At 41.3% G+C, this 26,166-nt stretch overlaps 2 protein-coding genes across 2 annotated transcripts in view; both read right to left on the reverse strand.

The window, feature by feature from the left end:
- Positions 1-13,646: 13,646 nt before the first annotated feature.
- Positions 13,647-21,516, reverse strand: GCSH (glycine cleavage system protein H). Its single transcript, XM_054169892.1, has 5 exons — positions 21,364-21,516; positions 17,357-17,436; positions 16,091-16,154; positions 14,358-14,489; positions 13,647-13,776 (listed from the first exon to the last, which is right to left on the reverse strand). Exons 1-5 carry the CDS (start codon positions 21,494-21,496, stop codon positions 13,679-13,681), a joined length of 507 nt encoding a protein of 168 aa, XP_054025867.1. The 5' UTR covers positions 21,497-21,516; the 3' UTR covers positions 13,647-13,678.
- Positions 21,517-21,776: 260 nt separating this feature from the next.
- Positions 21,777-26,166, reverse strand: part of LOC104300850 (polycystic kidney disease protein 1-like 2) — a 43,239-nt gene continuing 38,849 nt past the window's right edge. Inside the window, 3 exon segments of the mRNA XM_054170303.1 lie at positions 21,777-22,148; positions 23,617-23,748; positions 24,863-24,964. Of these exon segments, the coding sequence (XP_054026278.1) occupies positions 22,038-22,148; positions 23,617-23,748; positions 24,863-24,964 (345 nt within the window). The 3' untranslated portion in view covers positions 21,777-22,037.

Here is a 26,166-nt window from a genome sequence, read left to right on the forward strand (position 1 = left end):
GCCGCTTCTCTGTAAGTCGCAGGAAGGTTTTGCCTGAATTGTGTTTACAGACAGTTTATATTTTATATTGCACTGGCGATACCGACGAGAAGCCTCCCACGGTGTGCGGCCGATGCGATTTTCTGCCTCCATCTCCCAACCGCTGCACTGTGGCTACCACCAAAGCAGCTACCCGGCCAGGCTCAGGAGACAGATGGGCCCGGGGCGTTTGTGAAATTCACTGCCCTGGACCAGGGCCCTCAGGTGCGAACAGATGCTCCCGGGTGCCAGAGGTCAGGATCATCTGCTGTCACCTCCACAGGGTCAGCCTGAGGTGACACGAAGGGCACTGTGATGGGGCACCCGCCCCAGCCATCCTGTTTGCCTAAGCCTGCTTAAGCAAAGCCCAGCTCCCAGTTCAGAGCCTCTCTGACTCAGTCGCGTTTATTGCCCTGTGGGGTTAAGGGCCTGACAGGGCAGGGCTATAAGCAATTACCCGTTTAAACCCAAAAAGAGAAGAGTACAGGTGGCCCCAGGTGTAGCTCTGTTTCATCATGCTGTGAAAACTATCGATCAGTTTAAAGCTGAGAAGTTTTGGGCTTGTTTTTTTGTTGGTTGGTTTTGGGTATTTTGTTTGCTTGGGTTTTGCTGTTGTTTGGTTTGTTTTGGGTTTTATTTAACCTGAACTATTTCATATGTTTAAACACACTTAGAAAAGAAAAACAAGGTCACACACTAATTGAAATGCAGCCCGTTGAGAGACTTTAAAAAGCAAGCGTTTTGTTTAAAATTCATGTGGTGTGTTGCTGCAAAGGTTTGTTAGGATCCACTGTTTGTTTCGGTAGGACCGGTCCTGTAAAGCTGCTTGTGCTCAGGTCAGCGGGAAAGTCATGGAACTGCACCAAAGGAACTAGAGATGGTAAGAGCTGAATCCGTCATTTTAGTCTGCATCCTGAGCAGCACTTTCAGTTCTATTCCTCTTCATAGTTTAGTTGGATTTCTTATGCTGAGGTATCAGTGCAAGATTCTGCTTTCTGAAAAACAAAATGCTCTGAATTTTTGGTAAGACTTTCCTAAGTGACAGATTTGAGTTTATCTGGCTCAAGTTTTCCAATGTTGTGAAGAAAGCCATATCTTGCCTTGTAAAAAATATATCAAAATTGTAGACCATGCTGATTTCTGCTTTCAGGAGTATGTTTTACATTATATTAACAGCAAGTGCAGTACTTTGCTTTTAAAACTTGCTTTTTCAGGAGTGTAGCTGAATACATGTTGAGCTGGTGCCCAATCTGGGTGCTGATTTTCCAGAATTTAGGCATGTGTGTTTGCAGGAGAGGGACCTATACGAATAAGACTTCTGACGGTGGCAAAACTGATGTCAGTGTGATTATGAAGATCTGTAAGATCAGGCCATTAACCTTTTGGATTGTCTCTAGAGTGGTTAGGAATGGAATGTGATTTTGAACTGCATTTGCATGCTCCTCGAAAGGGTTAAGTGTCCCGAAGAGCTTGATTAATGTTGTAGAACCTTTTGGCTTTGGTGGGAATTGAGAGCACTTTTGTCTCCTGAGGGTTCAGTCAGAATAATTAAATTTATATATTCTGAGGAGAAGGAAAAAAAAAAAGTCTGAAAAGTCTGGAAGCTTAATGGGAAAAGGAGATTTGATTTAATTTAATTTCTCTAGTTCACTGTTTCTGATCTAATAGAAATAAAAGCAAGACTGTACTATTAGTCAGGTGGGTTTAATTTCCCAGTCAGATTCCTAATCCCTTTTTCTTTCTTTTTTCATTGCAAGAAAATCTAAAAGAAATGTACTGGTCAACGTCAACTGAGTGTTTCCATCGGAGAATGTTAAGGCCTGGATCACAGAAGGAAATAATCCTATATATTATATATTACAAGTGCATATTTATAAAGCTAGAACTGCAGAACTAGGGTCTTAAAGTGTCTGTGATTAAAGCATATTAAGTGGTGTATATGAGGAAGAAAGCCCAAGTGACTTTTAGTTAAACTTACTCTTTTTATGAGAGCCTTAATACTGGAGAGAAGGAAAAGGACTTGTCTCCATTTGAAAGCACTTTGACATCTGGTGGAAATAAAGCCAAATCTCTTTTATTTATGTTATTGCTTTCCAAAATATCAGTGAATATCTTGAATTCTATATTTTACCTTTTTTTTTTTCTCCTGTGAATGGCAGTTTTTATTGCTGCTTGGTTTGTGCAGCATCCACAAGTCTCCAGTCATTTAAAAATCTCCTTATAGCAGCTGTGGCTTAAACTCTCTTTAAATCTGGGATACATAAATGGATGTATGTGCATTGAGTACACGCACAAGTTGTTGTATTACCCTTTTTTTTTATCATGACTTAGGTGAAATTGCAATTGCTTTTAGTCAAAGTGTTATAGGCAGAACTGGGCTCTGGCTTTAGAACGTCATTCAGATACTATTGCTCTTGTATTTGTGGTCCCTTCATCAAACACAAATCTGAGTATTAAACCTTTTGAGGCCATAGCATACCAGAAGACTGTTTTGCAAAGCAGAGTCTCCTGAGCTTCAACACTTAAGTTTTGTGAGTGTGGTGGGTTTTGTGAGTACATGAGCCTCTGCTTTATGGGCTTCAAGTTGATCACAAACAATTGGTGATAGATGTGTGAGTCGAGTAAGAGTCATGGTCTTCTAGAAGCATTTATTTACACCTGCTTTTTAAAGTCTGGAAAGTAAGGTTGCATCCACTCATCTTTGACTAGGGAATGCTGTTGATGAGGGTTGAGATGCTTTAACAGGAGTTTCTGTGGCATATGCCACAGGTGCTCTACTTCAATTGCACATTTTTATTCCTATCACATCAATTGATTTCCAGGCAAGTTTTATTCAGTTGCCAAAAACATTCTCAATTGCAAGGACTGTGAGTATTCTTTGGCAGCATTCATGTACAATTTCCAGTCCTTTAGATTGCAACCTGTATAGGTTGCTGCAAGCATCGTGATGAATGGAGATGAAATAAAAATCCCAAATAATAATTGTGTAGTATTTGCATAAAGAATGACTTCGAGGAGAAAGACCTGTGCTAGAGAGGATAATTTTCCAGTTGGTGGCTCATCAATCATTTTAATGGGAGCAGGAGCAATTGAAAAATCATGTTTCTAAAGAATATAGTTCTACAGAGTGAACTTTCACAGGCGAAGGGAAATAGTTGAAACTTTTCAAGCCAACCTTTCCTGGAATAAATGTCACTTCTTTGATTCACATAAATTAAGCCCATGCCACTTTCTTTTCTGAGTGATGCTAGAACGCTTTAAGCAAGGCAATAATCTTTAGGTGGTGTACTTCACTGCTAAGTGAGTTATTCATTGTGTCTGTCTCTGCAGAGTTAACAATGTGTCTGTCATTTAGTGTGCAGGGTTGTAGCTTGGTGCAGTGTGCCATGTTATTTTGTGTGCAATCTCAAGATGCTTTACACAGCGAGGCAAATTGTACTGTATGCCTGATACATGTTGATGTTTGCTGCTCTGCTCTTACACTGGTAGATTCTTTGCATGTGATTCTATGCCTTCAATGGCAATAGTTTTGAAATCTACCCTAATTATTATAAATCCTAAAAAGGAATCAGAACTGTTAAGAGTCTGTGAATGGAATGTCAGCTAGCTAAACATACAGCTGTTTATTAGCATGAAGTCAGTAACTGAAACTCTCATACTCCTTTTCAATAACTGTACAAAATTTCAGGTAAATGTTGTTTTTTTTCTCCTTTGACCATTTGCAAGCAACTCTTTGATGTGACTGTGTGTGCCCTGGTATCTCAGTAACCAACAGAAGAAGTGCACACCCTTTGTTGTTTCAGCACATGTGAGGGGGAAAATATACCACTCGAATGAACAAATGTCTGCTCATGCGTAAGCACAGCCTCTTTACAGACATATGAAACATTTTTCCATAGCACCAACAGGCAAACATCTGCTAGTTCTGTATTCTCATGTAAAGTAACCTACAGAAACACTCAAAATCTGATTTTTATTGTATTATTATATATATATATAAAAATATGAATTTTTAATGTGCCTTTCAACATTTCCTAGGAAGAAATCTTATGTATTCCTTAGCTCTCTCACCAAAAGATCCATAATGGCTTTGTCACTAAAATGAAATTTATACTAAAATATAATTAGCAATTCTAATTCCTGATACATTTTCAGCTGTGGCAGAAATCCTGCATCTGTAGCAGCTAGAAGAATTTGATGATGTTTCCCCATACTACAGTGAAAGAAATTACAGTCAGAAATATGTCTTCCTGGTACACCTCTACAATGATGTAATTAAGTGGAGAAAACCCAACTGTGACTATAATGAATATAACAAAAGATGCTTATTGTATATATACACCTCTGACACAGATATTCTAAATGTATATTCTATCTGAAATCAGAAAATCTAGTTTTTTATGAAATCTATTTATGGAGACCTGGTCTTTTAAGCTTTTACTCTTATTTATCTGATGCTGCATAATGCACACTGTTAAAACTTTTGGATGGATTTAGTCTATCTACACAGTTTGTATAATACAAGTGCTCACTATAAGGAATAACTGAAGGACTTTTACCTTTCAGTTGTATTGCACAGCTTCTTGGCACATCACCAGTAATCCTGGTTCCTGTACGCACTTCATGTGTGCATGACCTGAGCATCTGAAAGGTTGCTTACTGAAGTGAAAATATTTGTGAGCACTGCAAATGAGGTTTTTTTCAGACATAAATAGTTGAGGATAGGAAGTAAGTACAGTCCACTTTGCTGTGAAATAAAAATAACTAGCCTTATGTAGAGCTGATCAGTTCTTAGTAAAATGGAAGGTGGTGATGTTTGTTTGAAACACACCAGTTTCAATGGGAAGGTTTTCTCAGGTTCAGCTTATCTGAGGGAATTGTCCTAAAACAGTGGAGTGGTAAGAGGACTTCCTTACATCATTGTATGGACATGAACGTGGGGCTTCCATGATCCAAGGGAACGCTGAGCTGTAAAACCATTGGCTACTGTTGGACTCTGCCCAACTTAAAAGACAACTTTCACATTATTTTACAGAGAGGATTTTTGACCCTGGATTCCCCCATGGGGTATGAATATCCTCTTCATTCAGCCGTCCTCTCTTTTGTTTGAGCTTTCTGTTGCTGACAAAAGGTCTGGTGTTATTTTTATGCAACACAGGCAGACTATTTTACATTCTGGTTTTGAGGGGAAGGCAGCAAAAAAAACCATTTTGCTTTCAATTTTAGTGGTTTTTGGTTGTTTGTGGGTTTTTTTTTTTAATATTAAACAATAGCATGCAGAATTAAAATATGCTTGAAATAATATGTGCACTAGTGATTCCAAAGAATATAGCTTAAAAAAAAAAGAAGTCAAATGTGAGATGAGCTTTGTTTAAAAAAAAAATATATGCTTTGACTTAGCAAGGCAGGGAGAACTTTCTAGTCTCCAGTGCAAGTGTATTAATGCCAGGGATTTCTTTCTATGCAATATTATGGTGCACCTGGGGTGGGTTTTTTTTAGGACTTAACTTGATTTGTCTAGTCAATGCATTGGGGTGTGTGTATAGAATGTTCTGTTGAAAGTGTCATTAAGGAAACTCTGTGTCTTAACTAGTGTTACGTATTTAGGCTCTTGTTTGTTCAGCCTGACTTCACTAAATCATAGGCAATCTGCTTTGGGTAACAGTAACAAGACAATATCTCAGCAAAGTGTGTAATGATGTTATACTTTCTCACCTTCTAGGATGAAAGGTTGTGTTACTGTTGGTGAGGTTTAGAATTTTTTGTTTGTATTTCTGTATCTTAAAAATAAGCCAAATCGTATTATGCTTTTACACTTCAAAGAGCTAATGTGTTTGTTTTTAAAGCTCACAGAAAGCAGTAAAACTAAAATTGGTTGTGATTACTTGCAAGTAATTAGTTGGAATTACTTGCAAGTCCAGTTTCTAATCCGTGGTGTGTTTGTGGGCATCCTGTAACTGGCCTCATGGAGGTGCACCTTGACACAGGTTGTGCATTTTAAGGTTGATACAAAACAAGCTTAACCTGGGTGCAAAACCTGCCTACATCTGGACACAAATCCATGTTGTAATGCAGAAAAACTGACTGCTGTGACACAAAATCACTGTTCTTGGAATGGGTTTAAACAAACCTAACTCCTCACTTTTAGTGCTACACAATTTATTCCTCTCTCTACTGGAGGTGCTGTCTGCTGAAGACAGTGTTAATGTGCAAGTTTTTATTACTGTTCCTTTGATTTACCTTGATCTTGTTTAAAAAACCCCAAACCCTCATGGTTTCTTAACTCTGTACTTTACTAGTAAATTACTTTTGGTTGTAGTTTCTCCTGCAGTGTTTATATTTCACCAAGTAATGTTTGTTTCTAATGTTTGTTTCTAATGTTTGTAAAAGTAATGGAATATCACCAAAAGTTGAAAATCAACATTTTCTAATAATGCCTTGTAATTTACCTAGCCTTACAGTATTTCAGACAATTTTCCACCAAAACCACATCTAGTTACTGGTTGTCACAATTATGAAATATATATATATATATATATTTATAAACCTGTAGCTTCCAGTTGTCATTAAAGATTAATGATATGGATTGTGAGCATGTGGTGAATGTGAACCTTCTTTTTTTGGGTTGGGTTGTTTTGGGTGTTTTTGGTAACAAATTAACCAGGAGTTCTTTGTGCAGGGTCAGAAACAATGAAGTTCAAATTCATTCACAGTGCCTGCATGAAGATGTGATGCACCTGCACATCCGAAGACAAATACCTAATATTTGGGGCAGATTTTCCATCCAACTTGTCCTTGGGCAGTCTCCATTGAGAGTGTTCTCTGGGGAAGCTGCAGCATGCTGAGTTGCGTTGCTAACGTGGTCTTCTCCTAATGCAGCCTTCTGTGTCCAGTTCTGGAGCCCCTATTACAGGAAGGATCTGGAGGTGCTGGAACGTGTCCAGGGAAGGGCCATGAGGATTATCAGAGAGCTGGAACTCCTCTCCTATCTATGAGGACAGACTGGGGGAGTTTGGGCTATTCAGTCTGGAGAAGAGAAGGCTCCAAGGAGACCTAATTGTGGCTTTCCAGTATCTGAAGGGGGATACAGCAAAGCTGAGGGACTTTTTAGAGTGTCAGGTAGTGATAGGACTGGGGGGAATGGAGCAAAACTAGAAGTGAGTAGATTCAGATCGGATGTTAGGAAGAAATTCTTCCCCATGAGGGTGGTGAGGCACTGGAACAGGTTGCCCAGTAAGGTGGTGGAAGCCTCATCCCTGGAGGTTTTTAAGGCCACACTGGATGTAGCTCTGGGCAGCCTGATGTCATGTGAGGTGTCCCTTCCCATGGCAGGGGGGTTGGAACTAGATGATTTCTTGAGGTTCCTTCTAACCCTAACAATTCTATGAGTCTGAAGTGTAAACAGATTGCAAGATAGGAAGAGGTTGTAGGTGGGCATAAATGCATGTAGCTGTCCTTATATAAAGTCTTGTATGTTCAGACCCAGTTGAGCAGTTTGTAGTTCAGAAAGGGATGCCTGTAAGTTAGTTGTTTGTGGCTTTAATCCTTCCTTCCCAGTTTTGCATCATTACAGTTGCTAGTAACAGCTGAAACATTCTCAAGTGCCATTCAGGACTGAGCTGCCAAAGGCCTGTGCTAGGTGCTACAAAGTACAGGAAGAACATCTCAGGAGAGGAGAGAGTGGCCTTTCTAGAGGGTAGATGTGGGGTATGTGAAAAAACTGTGATTTTTATGTTTTAAAAATAACAGTTTCAGTTTTTCAGTGTTGAAGGACTGGGAGGAAAGTTTCTAGGCCCCACCTATTATATTCAGCAGTAGCTGCAGTTAAGCTGCTTTTAGCAAGCACATGCCTTTTCCCCCAGGGGTGATGCAGAACTGAGGCTAACTAGGCAGTAGCTAAAATGGATTGTAGAACTATTTATTTTTTTGTTTCTCCTTCTTTCTTGGCATTAATCTCTGGGTGCCTTTTGGAATCTACCAATAAATTTTGGTCTGACTGATAGCTGAAATGGCTCGGGAGATGTGTTGCATGCCATGGCTGTCTCACAAGGGGCAGCCCCTGTGACCAGCAGAGTTGGTAAGAGCGAGTAGTATCCACTTCAGAGAGAAAAGAGAGGGCAAAGAGGAGGGAGAGCAAGAACCTGATCTTTCAGCAGCAGGGAGCTGTGAGATCAGCTTGGGCCCTGCAACCTCATTCCAAGAGCTCATGGTGCTGTTGCAGTCTAGACCCATGGTTCCCAACCTTTTTCGGACCTCAGGATAACTCCTTGCAACTCCATATATACATAGGGGCAGGAAGAATGGAGAAATGGAGCTTGCATGTGCTGCCTCTAAAGAGTGGCTCTTTGCAAGATTATGTCAGATTCCCTATTAGAAATACTGCTTTAGATCACACAGAAGCAGCAGCATGCATCAAAGGGCCACGCTGTCCTTCAATTCCTCTTTAAGCCTATGGAAGATAAGGGAGATAGGGAAAAAAATGAACCTGTCAAGGCTTTGAATAACTAAATTCTCTTCTTTGTTGTCTAACCTGATGTAAGAAGTGTCCCTTGGTGTAACAGAAAGCTGCATAAACTTTTGGTTGTAGTTGAGGGTGATACAGTGCAGAGAAAAAAAAAAAGAGCTGTGCAATGGTGATATGACACCAGTTTCATCACTGGCTTTGCCTCACTGATGATGGTACAACTGAGGGGTTGTCAGAACAGTCAGGAGTTGCCAAGAATACTTAATTCTCTGTCCTTTTTTTTTGATCCACACTCACACAGCAAAGAAAGGAGAAAGGAGATGCCTGAAAAACAGTACTCTTGAGCCTGAAGTGCAGACTCATCATCCTATCTTGTGGATTGATTTTCATGGTTAGAGAAAGGTACAGCTGTTGTGTCTCCATTAAAATACATCTCTGAGCCAGAGACATTCAATAGCATAAATAATTGAACACTATAAACAAAGGACAAATAAAACAGCCTAATAGCAGGGGATGTAAGGCACTTGTACTGCACTAAAATACATCAGCTCTGAAGCAACTGTTTTATGCTTTGTCAGGAAGAGAGGGTTATCAATAACTTGAGGTGAACTCAGACTGCTACAGATACCACAGCCTGAATTCTCCTCCTAAGGGCTGGTCCTCTGGGGCAGTGTCTCAAGTGATGTGGAGAAAGTGGAGAATATTACATTGAGGACAGTCCAAGCTGCTCTCAAAATGTGTCTGTGCTACCTGAAGCATATCTTGCTGGTAATTTACAGTGATGGACAGTGCTCAGGAATCTCTTAATACTGACTTGCATCTCCCTGGAAATGGCTTGCCAAAGGAATTTTGATTGTCCATCAGTCCAGCCACAGCTCCCACATTAAAATTTTCACCTGCAGAAGCATCACTGTGTTATGTCAATGACTTTGCAGTCTCTCTGAGACTTCATTGATATAAAAATATCAGCTTTTACAACATGATGTAACATCAGTGGCACAGCTTCACTGATATAAAAACACTTTTCCCTGGTGACTTTGGAAGAATGCTCCCCAAAGCTCCCAGTCAGTCTCTGCTCTGTTCTCGAAAGGTGCCTATTGACCCAACAGCTGGCATCATGTTTGGCACTTGGTGACGTTTTAGACTGTCCACGCACATCCCTTCCCCACCAGGCCACATTTTAGACGTGCTCCAAGAAGGGGGAAGAGGGGGCTTGGGCAGAAGATGGAAAGATGATGGGTACAATAAAATGAGGTTTAAGCGAATTCCTTTGTTACATATAGTGTGTCGGGAGGCAAGATGTGCTCCGTATTTTTTTCTGCTCTCGAAGCTGGTCTAGGAAATAAATGACTCTGAGGTCACTAAGATACGTTCTAGGGCCCGAGCAGCTGAAGGGAAAACCAGGCTGGCCGCTGCCTCCCTTGCTCGCCTGTGAAGCGCCATCGTGTGGTGAAAGGATGCAACAATGCCCTCTTTTACCTTGGAATTCTTTTCATCGGCGCGTCACCCTCCGACAGCCTGGAGCGTTCCACCCACTGGTGAACTCGGGTGATTAATTAGTTATGTACCGCTGCTAGGGCTTCTCCCAAATACACAGCGCAGTTGGTGCCCTTTTCATTACCTCTTCCTGTGTGATGTCTCCCAGCACTACGACAGAAAAGCACCACAGGTTCTGCTGAGGAGCTGAGGATCTTCTCGATTTATTGGAGCAGTTCTGTTTATTTGCATGACGAGGCTCACACGAAGATAGATATTACGTCCCTTATGTGTCAGTTTATGAAAGTTCTGTGATGGAAGCCATTACCAGAGTATGAAGAAAAAGGAAGGGGGATCCTTATCCACTGGAGACTCCAGTTAAGAGGAGCTATAGAAACTGAAACCCACTGCACTTCTAATCAGAGCTGCTTAAGTAATCATCTTATTGCTAATTTAATGACAATGAAGATGACATTGCCCTTATTTTATGCTCATCAAAACACCACTGACTCGTATTACTTTTTTTTGTTCTTTCAGTTCTATACCACTGATATTTTTCCCCCTCTGGTGAGAAGTAGTAATGACATGGTTTGTATCTATATATAAGATGTGATGGGAGAGGCAGCACTTCATTGGTTGAAAACCAGACAACATTTCAGGTATGCAGTCTTTTCAGAACTGACATTGGTAAAAAGCTTCAAAAACTAGACAGGGATTGAAAAAAAAAAATCAGTCCAAGTTTAGTTTATATTATTGAGTTAGCTAATTTGAGAGATAAAGTGGCTGGCACTTGTGAAACAGAAAGCAAGGGCTGGCAAGAAGAAAGTTGAGGATATAGTTAACCCTTAAGAGATGTAGAGATGTAATTATTGGTTGTGGGAGAAGTATGGAAATCATAATTTGCCATAAACCCAACCTGAGTCTATAACATTGAGTAGCCAGTAATTATGAATGGAAAGTTCTTAAGCTCAGGATTGAGACTTAAGAGGTCACAGATAAAACAGTTATTTTGTTAAAAAATCATCTCCTTTATTCATTTTCTGCAGGAGCACACACTGGTGAACAAATGATGCTTTCCCCTGTGATTTATACAAAAGCATTTAAAACTGTGGCATAGACCAAAGCTAATACACATTCACTCCACCTTTTTATTTTGATGAAAGGCATTCATTATGGATTCATGCTGGCAAGCTTTGCATTCATGCTTTTGCAGAGCCTGGCTCCAACTAGTGCATGCTGGTCTGCCTGAGGCTTCCTGCTGCTGCTGAATATAGTGATGGGATTATTTGAAAGCTAAGAGTTCTGCTTGTGTAGCATACATCAAGCAAGGAAGAATACATTCTTTTGGCAGTGTAATTCAGGTACTTGAGTGAATTATAGAAAGATATAAAAATATTTGCTCCAATACACATCCTTTGGCCTACATCACTGTAGAACTCCGGAGCTCCTGGCGTGACCACATGAGAAAAATACCTCAGTATTATCATTCCCCTTTTAAGAGGAATTGGGAATTTAACAAGTCACTTTAAGGCCACATAAAACTGTGAAAGAACTAGGGATAGAGAGGTTCCTGCTTCTCCTCTTTTGTAAACATAAGTTAGTTCATTCTTCTTCCAGTTGTACACCTTGAAAGAAAGGTTACATTCTGTTTCAGATGCCTGTCCAGAAAGTTGTCATTCAACCATATTCAAGTCTAACCTTATAAACACTGCTAATGGAGAAGGGCAGAGCTTGAGGAAGAGATCTGATCTGCCAGTTTTCACTATTCCCCAGGTTCCTTAGGAATTACAGAAATTACTATTTCATGTTTCATTGATGCAAAGGAAAGAATACAAACATTTTAAGGGGAAAAAAATGTAAAATGCATTGGAATCCTCTAGACTAAGCATTAAAGGGAGATTCACTAGGGTCATACCTTGCCTGGCTGTGGCTGAAGGACCTATTTGCTGCAGAGTTGGCCAAAAAAAAAAAAAAGGGTGGAAGAAACAGTATCCTAGCTCCATTTGCCTGCTCTCATTCTAATTTGAAACAAACTTTCTCATTCCCTTTGGAAAGTACACGGGGAGGTCAAAGATCCCAACTGACACAGGGAATCCGTAAGAGGCCAGGATCAGACTCTCAGCTCTGTGGGCTCTGAATGTTGTCACAATAAATACTGCATGATACTGTGAATAATGGATAAGTTCTGAGAGATTTTAAAGCATTTCTGCTGGATTTGCTGGAGCCTTTATCAAGCACTGCCAAGCTAGGACTCCTATGAACAGTCAAACACAGTCTTTCCTCTCAGTCACTTTGCAGTTTAACTCCCACGGAGAAGATAGCTTTATCTTAAATACACAGTAGTCTGCCTCTTGGCAGGGCTTTTATTTGGGACTTGTGTAGGAAAAATCAGCTCCTGGGATTTCAAAACCACACCAGTTACTTTGACATCCCTTCAGTTCATAAAAGAAAGCCCTCCATTTTCATACATTAGAAAGGTTTCTGTATCACTTGCAGGTTATTTCTGCCCTTTACATGGGCCGTGCTTGAGTAAGGAACTTCCAAAGGAGTATGAATTTTGCGTTTGTCATCTCACATCAATATTCCCCTGCTTCCTCTTACACTAACTTATATAGTACTTGATTTTCATTCCGGTGCTGTGCTTGGCTTCTAATCCCCATTTTTTTAAAGTGTAGGGCAAAAAAAATCTAGATCAAAACTCTGCTGTACTATGAGATTTTCCTGAAGTGCAGGTCTGTACAACTCAACCTTACCCTTAGATGTCACATCAACTATGAGTGCACATTTTGGACTCATTAAATATTAAGTCTAATGGAATCAGCTGCTTTAAGTTTACTGGTTTGCAAAATAGAAGCTTTAGTTTCATTCCTGTGATGTCATTACAGCAGTTGATCTTAAAGGCAAACACACAGGCTACATTCTGTGCCAAACTACTACTGATCACCCCATTTTTGTACCTGCTGTCCTGGAATCATCACAACTACTAGGTGCAAGATGTAGAATTCCTTAACTACTTGTGCCATAGTGTTTGCTAGATAAAAAACACAGCCTAAACAATCCACTGTAGAACCCTGCTAAACTATCACTGCATGAGTTTTGCATACTAAGAAACCATATAAACCAGAACAGGAAGACCTTCTGCCTCAAAGGCAGAACTATTTAATTACACAGTAAGATGAAGAAGGAAAACAAAAGGATTGACATATTCTGTAAAGAATTAAAAAATCATGCAAAGAGGTAGTTGATTTGGCTGCTGGGTTTGGTGTCATCTTCGCAGCTATAATTAGGAAACACATGAGGAGTTTAGGGAGACACTGCCTCCCAATATCTTGGGAGCAATAGAAGTGTTTCAGGGAAAGCTGTATTCCAGGTTATGCCAACAGTCATATGCCTACTACAGATTTACCACATTAAGGCTGTTGCTCCTAAATTTGATTGTCAAATGAATCTTGGAAAGCAGGTATTTTAGCAAATAAATTTATAGAATCCAAAAATATTATAGAAAGCCTCCTGAAGTTATGTAAATCAGAAAACACAATTAAAAATCCTCAGAAGTATGCAGATGTTAAACATTTTTAGCACTGCAATTATTTACGGCCTTGTATGTATACCATCATGAGTAGTATTTTTCAGGTGGCCAAAATTGGGTATTTTATACTTCACTGATTGATGACAAACTACACCAACATATTTTTTATGGATTTATTTCATTATTCCAGCTCAGTCCTCAATGGATTTTATGTACTTCTCATAGGCATCTTCATTCATCAGTTCATCAAGTTCAGCAGGGTTTTCCACAGTCATCTTGATAAGCCAGCCTGTAATTAGGAAATTGAAAACAGTTGGTAATATCCTACAGGAATGATTAATTTCTGTTGCTGCCTGAGAAAAGTGCTCCCAGTAGGCACACAAGCCCTGGAACATCCATCAACAGGATCTCTTGTGCAGGCAAAACAATGTTTTAGTACTCTAAAAAATTAAAAACCCCAAACCTGATGCAAGAACTGGCCCTAAATTACACCAGTCTGGCCACTTGTCTAATTTAGCACGGTCTGTGACAGTGGCATTAAGGAAATGCCGTGTAGAAAGAGTAGAAGAGCCTGAGCTCTCAGCACCTCCAGCTGTTACCAGATCAAAAAAGAGAAATCCAGTCAAGGGAAAGAGATTCAAATTCAGCCACAGTCTGTGTCTAAAAAGACTACACTGTAAAACAGCTATCAGTGGAGACAAGACTACATAATACTTTCATGTTAAATTGTATTGGGCTTGATCTCTAGTCAGTATATTCCATTTATTTCTCCACACCATTAAAGTCGAGTAATTTGGAGTTGCAGAGCTATTTGTGATAGCCAGAATCCAGGTGGTATTCATGGATGAAAGATAAAACATGTCAACTTACCATCTTGATAACAAGATTTATTGACGAGCCCTGGATTATCTGCAAGGGCAGCATTAATCTCAGTCACTTCTCCTGTCAGAGGAGAGTAGAGTTCACTAGCAGCTTTCACACTTTCCAAAGCACCAAATTCATCTGGAACACAAAATGTGATTGAAAGCTTTTAAGAGGAAAGTACAAAGTCCTTTAGATTTTCCAATCAGACATTCTGGTGACAACCTAACCACTGAAGAAGCGACTTGATCTTGAGCAAGGAAAACTGTCAGAAACTGAAGTCATCAACTTTATGACAACAACAAATTTAGTATTAAACTTGCTGTTTATGCACATGAATTATTCTGGGCAACATGCATAACACTGGCTAATGGACTTCTATAGGAGGGACAGAAATTTCTTACATTTGGCAAAAGCCCTACAGCATGTGATTTATCAGGTTAGAAGGAACCAGATCCAGCTCTTGCTGCAAGACACCAAAATATGTCTGTTAGCTACAATCCAAACATTGGTATACCTAACTTGGTTAGAAAATAGCCACAATTTCAGGAATCCCAGCTTTTTCTTCAGAAACACTATCAAGTGTTACATTTGCACTCACTGGAACACACACATTAGTATTCAGAAGCACCATACTGGAATCACCCAGCCGCTCTTCCCTTGTTTCTCTTTTGTAGGCAGTTATGGAAATGGTGCCTGGAGCAATGTTAGTCCAGAGTAACTCTAAGCCGCAAGCAAACAAGCCAGAGGCTGGAGGCACGCAGAGCTGTCAGAAGAGCAGATAGCCATCAGCAACAAGAATCGAGAACAACATGTTCTGGAAAAGCTGGGAGTTAGACTAAGGCCATAACAGGCAGAAAAGAGAACAACTAAATAGAAGTGAAATTGCTTCTGATAAAACAAAGCTCAGAGTTGGTTCATGAAAACTCTAAGCAGAAAGACCTTTAGTCTATCCTTCACTGCTCAAGGTGATGCAATAGATTTGGCCAAAACAGTTTGACAGGATGTGTTCCAAAGAAAGGATGGAACCACAAAAAAGCCTGCTACTTTACCTCAGGAGATCCACACCATCTGAGGCTAAACACAATCTTTTATTCATACGCTAATGGGGCAGCTATCCATGTAAATACAGGAGCATGCTTTTTGCTTTCTACCCCACCAGGAGGTTTTCCTTTCTATCTCACCTTTTCCTTTCTACCCTACTAATGCTCATCTTTCTCTGTGGAAAATTACTTAACTGAGTGAAGAAGAATGTAACCGTTTGTCTGTCACCAATTAGCAAAAGCCTGTGATTACAGCTGATACCCCCAAATTACATAGTCTGTGCATTCTCTGAAAAATTAACTAGGTATGTTTGATCAATTTGATGTTGTACATTGTGCAACACATGAAACACCTCCCAGCAGTTACAAATAAGCCAGCCCCAACAGGAGTGAGTCCAAATCAAGATATAAACATTTTTAAAACAGAGCATCTGTAAAATTATTACAAAAGACATTTCACACATTTAATTTTTAAATGAATGTCTTCACAGTTTAATAGGCAGGTACTTTCTGCTGCCATGAATGGCCTGACAGTGAGAATTCGAAATTAAAGCTGTCTCTTGTGGAAATACCCAAATTTATTCTGCATCCGTAAGATTTATAGTGGCACTAATGAACGCTGAGATCACTTCATTTATCTTTGCAAAAGGAGAGTGGGATGAGTAGAATAATTCATTATAAATTAGAGCTGCAACTTACCATGTTTACTCAATTTTGTCCCAACTTCTGGAAGACTACAGTAAACAACGTCTCCTAATGCTTCCTTTACAGAAAAACAAAAGCATCAAAGCATACATTAATGATGCTACACACAGGAGAGATCTGATACAGTAGATTTAGAATCAGTACATAAGTAATCTCTGTCTGCAAATTTAGTTCTCCTCCTTTAAGGACTGCATATTTTAAACTTTTTTTAACATTTAATGTGGAAAAAACCCCTGTTCTGCTATTATGCCCCAAATGCCACACAATCGTTTATCTATTACAGTGTTAATAACCCTCAGGCTGAGTTCCAAGGTTTATACACAGATCTCTTCAGGCAGAATGAGAAATAACATCTGCTGATCTTCTTTGCATTAGACAGAGTAACAACCGTTTTAAAGGATAAAGTTCCAATGATCTGAGGAATTATCTTTTGTTTTGTTTTTGTTACAAAGCAGAGAATTTATTTCCAGTGCAGTCTGAAAGAAAACCCAATAATTCCTCCCCAGAGACAGGGACAGCTCCAGAGCTGTTAGCATAGTTTGTCCTTAACGACTTAATAAGGAGCCTTATCACCATAAGAATCGGCTCAACCAGAACAGGCTTCAGCCTCTTCACAGACAGTGTGCTCTGTCTCACAACAGACATGGGCTCTTACACAGTTTAGAGCTATCTGCAGGAAACTCAGATTGCAGGAAACAGTGCTTGTCCTAAGAAACATCCATTCCACTTCATTGATAACTTCTCACATTGGATTCTAGTTTTCACAAGCAATGAATCTCTGTCTTGAATTTGCCTACAACTACTGCAAATCAACAACTTGTGTGAGAAGGAAACAAAAAATCCAAAGGGATACCTATCCTAGAGTCAGGAGCATATGCCATGGTGTGCTGCTATTCATGGTTGCTCTTTAGCCAGAGGGATTGCAGTGTATTCATGTTCAAGCGAAGTCTGGCATAAAATGTGCCCAATATCCTCTGCACATAGCCAGAAATAATCAAGGACGTTTAAAATTCTGCTGAACCACTAAATTTCTCATCCAGTTCAGCTTTCCATAGGGTAAATCTGAAGTGATTAAGAAGTTATCAGAATGCTGAAGCAGGATTCTCTTCACTGGGATAGCTCCAAGTCCAAAACTCAGGCTCATTCCATAGCATATGCAATTAGAACAATAAAACCCAGCAACTGTCCAAAGAGCAAGGACAAGAACAGCCACATGTAAGTAAACATTGCAGGCTTGGGGAGCAGGGAAGAGATCAATACCTGTGCAAAATTGCTGATTCCTACTGTTCCAATGCCATTCTCAACTGATATCCATTCATGCTTGTCTGTGTATTTGCGAGCTACAAGGAAACAAACTCGGTATTTCAGAAATAAGTGGCATTAACACATTTGCAGGCTTAAACTGTGGTCTGTTGTTTGTTTCTAACTGAAGTGTTGCTTGTTTTTCTTAGAAAATATTTTAAAACAACACATATAACTTACAGAAGCTTTTTTCCCTGAGCTCATGACATGCTTAGTGACAGAGCAGCAGCTCACTAGGTGTTCTGCGGAGAGTATTACTGGTACCTGTGCAATCATCTACAGGTGGGTAATGTACAGGAGTAGAAGAGTAGTTCTGCTTCATACCGAAGTATAAATCTAAAGCACATATGTGTACCTTACTCATAGTTATGCATTTTTGTGGCAGCATAGTGACTTTTCAAACATATTCAGTGCTTCTGACAACCACTTCATTATTCCTGCAAAGGCCAGTTAATGACATGTTAGAACCAGTGTCAGTATTGCAAGAATCTAAAAATACTTACACAGGGTAATCAGTTGAAGTACAAAAGTTGCAAACTAAAGTTTTGGCTGATTCCCTTCTCCTGACATCTCTCATGATGTCTATTTCTGCCTGTTAAATGTTGTCACAGATGTATGTGAAATTAAGGCAAATTAATAGGGTGATTGATACAAGCCATTATTACTTAAGAGAATTTGTTCTCTGTTAATACCTTTACCGTGAGAAGAACAGAGGGGTTATTCCTTATAGTGTTAAAACAAGCATGTAAGACACTGTTTAGTCTTTTCACACCAGTCTTAGACTAGAATAGAATAGACCAGACCAGGTTGGAAAAGACCTTTGAGATCATCACGTCCAACCTATGATCCAACACCATCTTATCACCTAAACCATGGCACCAAGTGCCTCATACAGTCTCTTCTTAAAACCTCCAGTGATAGTGACTCCACCATTTCCCTGGGCAGCCCATTCCAATGCCCAATCACTCTGTGAAGAACTTCTTCCTAACATCCAGCCTAAACTTCCCCTGGCACAGCTTGAGACTGTGTCCTCTTGTTCTGTTGTTGATGATGATACATATCTTTTAGATCTGTAACTAAGGGCAGCTTGCACTAGTTTTTATTAGAAGCAGATGTAACAAGTAAATGAAAAAGGCTACATTTTTCTTGCTAACGTTTTGATCTACAAGTTTTCTCACTCTGAGCATTTTCAGTGTGCCTTCTCTGTTTTCTCTCTTCCATAGCTTCCCCACAGACATTTTCTTTTTCTCTCTCCCCCCTCTTTTTTTACTAATTATTTATTTTGAATGTTCACCTGTAGCACCCATCCAGTCAGGCAAGGGGTGTTAAGAAGCTGGAGAAGATCACTTCTTAAACAGCACTCCCTGTGTGATTAGTGCTGGAGTAGTGTAGCTGGACCTTCCTTTTTCATTCAAAATGCTCCTCTCAGGCTCTTCCTCTGGGCTAGACTGCTTACACCCACTTGAGAAGCTACACTTCTGCAGATCTCTGTGTATTTTCCAGACTGGCACATGAAGGCAAACAGAACTTCTTGCTGCAGGCCTGCTAAAATCTTTCCACTCTCTGTCAGTCACATTATAAGCTGTTTCAGTTGTAGCGATCCTCTTATTTATGTCTGAACACATGCAGGAGAAGCAAGTCTCAGATAAAATGGTTTGTCTTTGAGGATAGCCTCAGGTTCAGAGACCATGGCAGAGCAATACATGTTGTTGTTGTTAGTACAATACACAGAAGATTCTGAGTAAAACACAAAGATGAAGCATTTTCCCACTAATTATCACTCAAAACCCCCCAGAGAATTCCTGCTAGCATTATTTATACCTACAAAAATCTCTCGGGACATGTCCTAATGAACAGAAGAAATCAAATGTCTTAAATCATTTTAGGTCAAGACATTAAACCCATTGGAAATGAGTAATGAACCGTGAGACGAGAGAATGGCACAGAATCTCAAACCAAGCTGAACATTTGTGACATTACACATCACAAAGAAGCCAACCAATATGTTTTATGTAGGGCACTAACACTGTATAACATTTACTTAGAAAGCAAGGTTATATAAAGAGAAAGAAAAATGAAATACTTCCACAATCAGTTTGGAACTCAGCAGTAAAATGTTAGAAGAGCACACAAACTTCTGGTGGGAGCAGGAGGGAAAAAAAAAAGGTGAAAAATGGGAAATTCTAACCATGCAACAAACCCCTACTGCAAATAAAGTGAAGGTCAAATTAAAAATAGTTAATAAGTAATCTCACAATCTGAACTTTGGGTTTGTGATCAGCCCATTAAAGAAATCAAATGAAAGAAACATGAAATTTCAGAGCATATTAAAGCTCTGTGCACACTCTTCCAGATGAAGAGCTACTTTTACTCCTGTGTCATTCACTTCCTCATGACTTTGGTTTTAGCCTAACTAGCCCATTCTGAATTCAGGCCTTCATTCAGTCTAGCTTGCCTCTATGAAGTATTTCAGAAATATACACCTGAAGAGTGTATACTTCTGAATGGCCACAAAAAGGCATGCAAAATTTTCCTATCTACCGAAACCAAAAGCATTATTTATGTTATTGCTTCAGACTGTACCTATGGAAAAGAGTGAGTACACCAAACCATTAAAATGGAGGAAAAAAAGCTTAGATCTTGACTCAATTCTGCAAGTAATGATTAATAAATATTATTTCTTTTACCTGCAGTAGAAAGCAGTTAGACAGGTTAAGAGGCTATCTGGAAGGAAGTTTATGGCAGTAATTAGTTTTATGGCCTGTTTTCCTCCTCTCCTATACCTTTCAATACTTCTGCTTGCTGCAATGCCACAGATTCTTGTTTTTCAGACTTCTGTGGCTAACTTTCACTTAAAAAGAGCTTTGACAGCAGGGATGCTTTCGGAATTAAGCACAAGAAGTGCAAAAATCACACCAAGCCCCGATGCATAAGCCCACCTCCTGCTTGACCACTTCTGCACAGGAGCTAGGAGGCACGGCCAAACTTCTTTAGCCTAAACAGGCCCACAGGCCTGAAAATCTGGCCGAAGTTTCCCCAGCAGCCCCGCACCAATCTAACCACTGTGAGTCTGTCTCCTCCATCCATCTCGGTTTGGCTCTTTCTTGTGCTGCTGCTGTTGCTCCTTGGAGCTCACAGGCTGTTTCTGCAGGACGACCCCAGGAAAAGCTATCCGTTGTTTTTGTCAGGCTCCTGTTCTCCACACTGGGCCCCCTCAGTGGCACCTGCAGCTGGGGACGGGAGGGGACTGGGCTACTTTGCTAACAAACTGCGGTGTGGAGAGGAGGTTTAAAGTTATCTGGCAATTGAGGGAGTCGAACTAGCTCCTCGTGGAGGAGGACCTGGGAGAGTGTCAGTACCCGGCCATGGGACAGGTGAAGCACCCGCTACCAGAAGCAAGAAGGCACCGCTTGTCCCCCGCAGCTATCAGCCCATGCATGGCTTCAGCCATTTTGCCAGGCTCTTCCCAGATTCCCATGTGGACAACCATGCACTAGCGGCTGGAGGGGACCCGTCCGAAACCGGCGCGGCTAAGGGGATGCGCAGAATCCCGCTACTCCCTCCGGTCGTGCCCTTCCGAGCCGCACGGGCAACTACAATACTGGACACGCCTCACCCCGAAGCACCTTTGTACACCGGGGTCTGGCAGGCGGAGGTTCAAACTTGGGGACTGCTCCGGGCATCGAGCACGGAGGTGAGTCCAGCCCTACCCACCGGTGGCAGGCACCGCTACTTGGCGGGCTGCGCCGAGAGCCGAGATCCATCCCGGCCCGCACCACCTGAAGGCCGGCCCGGCGGTGGCGGCAGCAGCAGCAGCAGCCCACTCTCCCCTCCCCGGGAGCCCTGACAGAGGAGAAGCGACGACCCCTTGCAGAAGTGGGAAGCGACGACCCCTTGCAGAAGTGGGCCGCTCCCAAGCGGGCTTCCCTCCCGCTGCCCCCCCCCCCCCCCCGGCCGCCACTCACCGGACAGCACCAACGAGCTGGTGGCTAACCTCCGAGCAGCAGGCACCCGCAGTGGCGGCGGCAGCTGCGGCGAGAGACGCGGGCAGCGCGGCGCCAGGACCGGCCCGACCCGCCGCAGCGATCGCCACGCCATCTTTGCAGGGGGCGGGCGAGGGGGCGGTGCCGCGCCGCGCCGCGCTCCCGCCTCACCGGGGGCGTCGTCGGGGACGGCCGTTGTCGTGGGCGGGAGGGCTCGGTGCCCGGGTGCCCTCAGCGAGCCGCGCGTTGCCTGCCAGGGCTTTGCGGGCCCTGAGGAGCCGTCTGGCAGCGAGAGGAGCGAAGGCGCTGCGCGCCCCGCCGGCAGGCCGCTGGGCCGGGGGCAGAAGGCGGTGCCAGGGGGCCGCCATCTTCCCGTGGCTCTCCCTGTGCGGGAAGCGAGCGGACTTAGCCAAAGGGTGCAACCAGCGCTCAGTGTTTATTAAATAGAGCTCCTACATCTACAGAAAGCGCAGGTGAGACGTTTATCTCAGGTTTAGCCTATTTTCATAGCCAATGCTTCAAAATAATGTCAGCAGCAATTGGTTGAATGCCGCAGCATTTTAGAAGCACCTAGGTCTAGCCACTGCAGAAGGTAGTTTAAATCTTTCACCCACAAAGTAACTTTTCATTGTGGTTATCACTCAGTCGTTGTCAGCTTATTCCAGCTGATCATTCGTCACTGGCTTCTCTTCCTTCTTGCATTTAATCCCGAAGAAACTGAAAAGTTTCATTAGCATTAGATCAACAATCTCCTCTTCTTCTGAAGCCTAAAATAACAACGAAAAGTAAATTACTGGGATGCATGGATCAGAGGTGGACACAGTCTCTGCTGAAGCCAGAGAAAGTCGTGAGAGAAAATCAGTTGTCACTGTGGTGAATTAAGTCAGCTTTCACTTAAAGTGTTACCCCAAGGGCAGGGTATGCACACAGAGCTGGGGTCTCAGATTCGCACAAAGCCAGGAGCTCGCTGCTGTGCCAGCCAGCCAGCTCTACTCATTTAGTGTCACACATAACGTACGGTTCTGGTTAACAGACCCCTCCTACCTCTGCCTATCTATAGGTATTCTACTTCTTGATTGGTTTACAGCTTCTTCACTTTCAATTAAAGCAACAGTATCTACAAAGATAATAATAGTGCATTCTCTGAGTGGTGGTCTGGTAGGCACGGGGCTCCTCAGCTCAAGAGGGTGTGTGGTTTAGTATATTAATGAGTAAAATTCACTCATTAGGATTATAAATTGCAACGGTTTATATCTTAACTATTCACTGACTACAAGTTCTTATTTCTTTAGGTCTTGATGTCCTTGCTGCCTTCTTACAGGAATTTCCAGCACAAGCCTGGCATCATCGATCTTTTGGTTTCTCAAGACTTTAGTCCCTAGCAGGCATGCATTGCTTATACAAAGTAATCATCTTTACCTCATAAAGCCCCTCATCAATGGCCCTCATTAGAACACCAGTGCAGTATCTTCAGCCTCACTTAAACAGCGTGACAATAACCCAAGCATTTACTCTAACGGTTTCACTTAGATGACAAAAGAACAGCAGGAGTAACTGCCATAACAAAACATTATGCCAGTGTTTTGTCAAGACAAAAGTCCCAGATGAGCCTGGGTAAGCATGGACTTTACAGATTAAATCTTGGCTCTGTCAAAGCCCATTGAAATGTTGCTGCAGGAGCCTGAAGTTCAGTTGCCAGTTACAGTAGTTCAGTTGCCAGCTACCTCCCATTTCTGGAGGAAGGAAATGAGGAAAACTAAATATATCTTGCTTTCTATTGCCCATATTCTTTGTCTCCCTTGACTTTGGTTTAAAATATGAATGCATTTTAGATGCTACTGGAGTAATAAACTGGATTTCATGCCATCCTGTCAATAGCTTGGATAGGTGAGGCTCTCACAGTAACACAATTAAAAGAGCTTTGAAATCCTTGTGGACTTCAGTAGCAGGTTTTTTGCACTCATTTGAATGGTGCTGGGGCACAAGCCTTAAGACATTGGCTGGATTTAGAAGGCTACAAGTCACATCTTGTACTAAACCTGAACAGGGAGTCACCTGAACAGGAATGGACAGCATAAATCTGGAAGAGCTGAAGGGTACTTCATGAATAAATGTTGTCTTCTTAAAAGCTGGAATGAGTTTACATGGTTTTCATCCAGCGGTGAAATACCTAAATCATGAGTAAGCACTGCACAATAAATGTTTAAAATGGCAAGAGATCCGAGATGAACACACCTGGTAGTGCTTCTGCTCCTCACTAAAAGCAACCAGAATCACCGAAATGAACAGATTCAGCACCACAAATGTCATGAAAATTATGCAGGACCCAATTAAGAAGGAGCCTAAAATCGGATTGTAGTCCAAGACCTGTAGTATTCATAAGGTAAGACATCATATTTTGGTTGTAAAAACAAACAAATCATGCATACAAGCAGTCAAGACACAGTAAGGGGTTTATCTCTCTGAAAATCCTTCTGGCTAATGAATTATGCTGTATGTGTGGTACATAAATATATACAATTTCTCCTTTAGTCACTTTCCTGTCATGATACAAAGATGACAGCATGTATATATGATATCTGAATCTGGGCAATCTTTGGGGTTTTTAAGTATTTGCATTTGATTGTAAGGGCAGGGAATTTTTACATGAAAGTTGGCAAGCCTGGAGATCTGTTATCCACAGAATGGCTGAAGCTCCATCACGCTGCAGCTTTCAAAGCATAGATGAGATTTCTGTGTGCTTTCATTTTATGCTTTACAAAGAAGCCCAGTCATATTGTCATGGACACATGTAAACTAAGGGTTCTCTAAAACTCCAAATCCCTCATTTCCATGTAAGCTGTAATGCAGGAATATATTTTCGTGATTAACAATGTGAGTGGAATATGGGGGAGAAAAACTTTGTGCTCCATTACTGATCTTCAAAGCTACCCATACCCTGTTGGATGTGTGGCATAAAAAACTTCCATACAGGGGGACTTCACAGTCAGGAATGTCCAAGAACTGGCTTAATCCACAAAGAGCTGCTCAAAGCATGTTGTAATATTTGAAAGAACTTAATGAAGAAGACAAGAGTAATGAAACCAAATGTAACACAGAGTTCTTTTGTGGAAGGCCTCGTGGGAAGCTGATGGGAGTGTGCTCAGAACAGAAGTGATGTCCTATCACTTACATTTCTGTCTGTGGGAAATTGTTCAAAACTTTCTGTAGACAGTAAATAACATACCTAGTTTAAATGTGAGCACCTTTCTCATTGAGAAGTTCATCATGAGTCTACTGATGGTCAAAATGGGATGTGAGATACATTCCACTTGGTATTTTTTTCTTGATGAGAAAAGGTGGCTTCTTGAGAAAGCTGTGGAGCTTGCAAAATTGATATCTAGTACTAATTGAAAGTCTGTCTATTTGCTGGATCAAATCATACTTGTTAGCTGAGTTGCTAATTACACAGTGATAAACTTCTCAAAATTAGAGGCAGTACCTCCTCATAGTTGAAGATTCCCAGCTGAAGACTGACCATGGTCTCTGCTGAGTCAAAGAGAGTTTTGTAGGAGTAGAGCTTCCAGCCAAATATCAAGTTTGTCTGCAGAGGAAAGAAGGCATATCAGAGTCTTTGCTGCAAAATCAGCCCATGACTGGTATTCAGGGAAAGCCTTCCTAGCCCATCATCAGAGCCTTGAAGCTTTTTTAGTTGTTTTTGGTTGTTTGGGTTGGTTTTGTGGGTTTGTTTGTTTGTTTACAAACAGGGGAAAGCCCAGACAGTCACAGGAAAGTAACCTAGAGCTGAGAAAGAATGGATTCACACTTTCTGAATGTGTTTAGCTCTAAACCCTCTTATACTGGATGTGATAATGTTTTGAATCTGCTCAGCTTGCTGATAGATAATGTCAAAACCCTGCAAATACATGACAAAACCAGGAAAGTAATTTAGACCACCTCTAAGTAGCAGACTTATCCCTGTGTAATTGGCTGGATGAATCACTGTCACAGACTTGTCTTTCAGTGCACAGATCATTCCCAGTAAGCAGACTCCACGTTTGCACTCTGTAACCAAGGTGCTCTTTTCTTTTTCCTCTTGTGGGCCTGCTATGTCTGATTTAAAGTGAAGCTGCTGCAGTCTCACCTTTTTTTCTATCCCTACATACATATTTCTGTCTTTCTGACACAGCTACAGCACTTCATGATGTGACAGGAGGGTGGGTGCTCTACCTGTTAAGTTTGTAGCCACCACAGTGCCTAAAGCGGTAGGGAGAAATGAGGGACATAAAACTGGGCACTTTGAGACTGCAGCAGGTCCCATTTGTCACAGGAGTGCTCTGTGACAGTTTGGGTTTGGCTCAGATCTTTCCACCTTTTCAGTGATTTTGCAGTTAAGGTGTGCCCAATCTCCCACATCACTCTGCCAGAAGCGTTACACAAAACTTTTTATCTAACCCAGTAGATACACATAACAAGTTGCAGTCCAATAGTTCTTTAATCTCATTAGAATAAAACTACTATTTCCTTTGCATAGTAAGTATTCCTATAATAGACAGAAGAAATTAATTGTTTCCCACTCAAAACCAAGGCAAACAGAAAATAGCACTTGCCACACTCTTGCTCAGTTTGAGCTTTATGCAGAAGATTGTTCTCCTGTACTTTGTTCTTTATCACATCTGTTACACACTGAGAATCAAGGGGGGGGTTTCTGTCTTGGTGTTTGACTTTTCAGTTTGCAAAGAACAGACAAGTGGGTATTTTAACTTCTTTCACTTATACTGAAGAATTGGGCTCCAGGCTGCTAAT

Source organism: Dryobates pubescens, chromosome 19 (assembly GCF_014839835.1).
Source record: "Dryobates pubescens isolate bDryPub1 chromosome 19, bDryPub1.pri, whole genome shotgun sequence".
NCBI classification, from domain to species: domain Eukaryota; kingdom Metazoa; phylum Chordata; class Aves; order Piciformes; family Picidae; genus Dryobates; species Dryobates pubescens.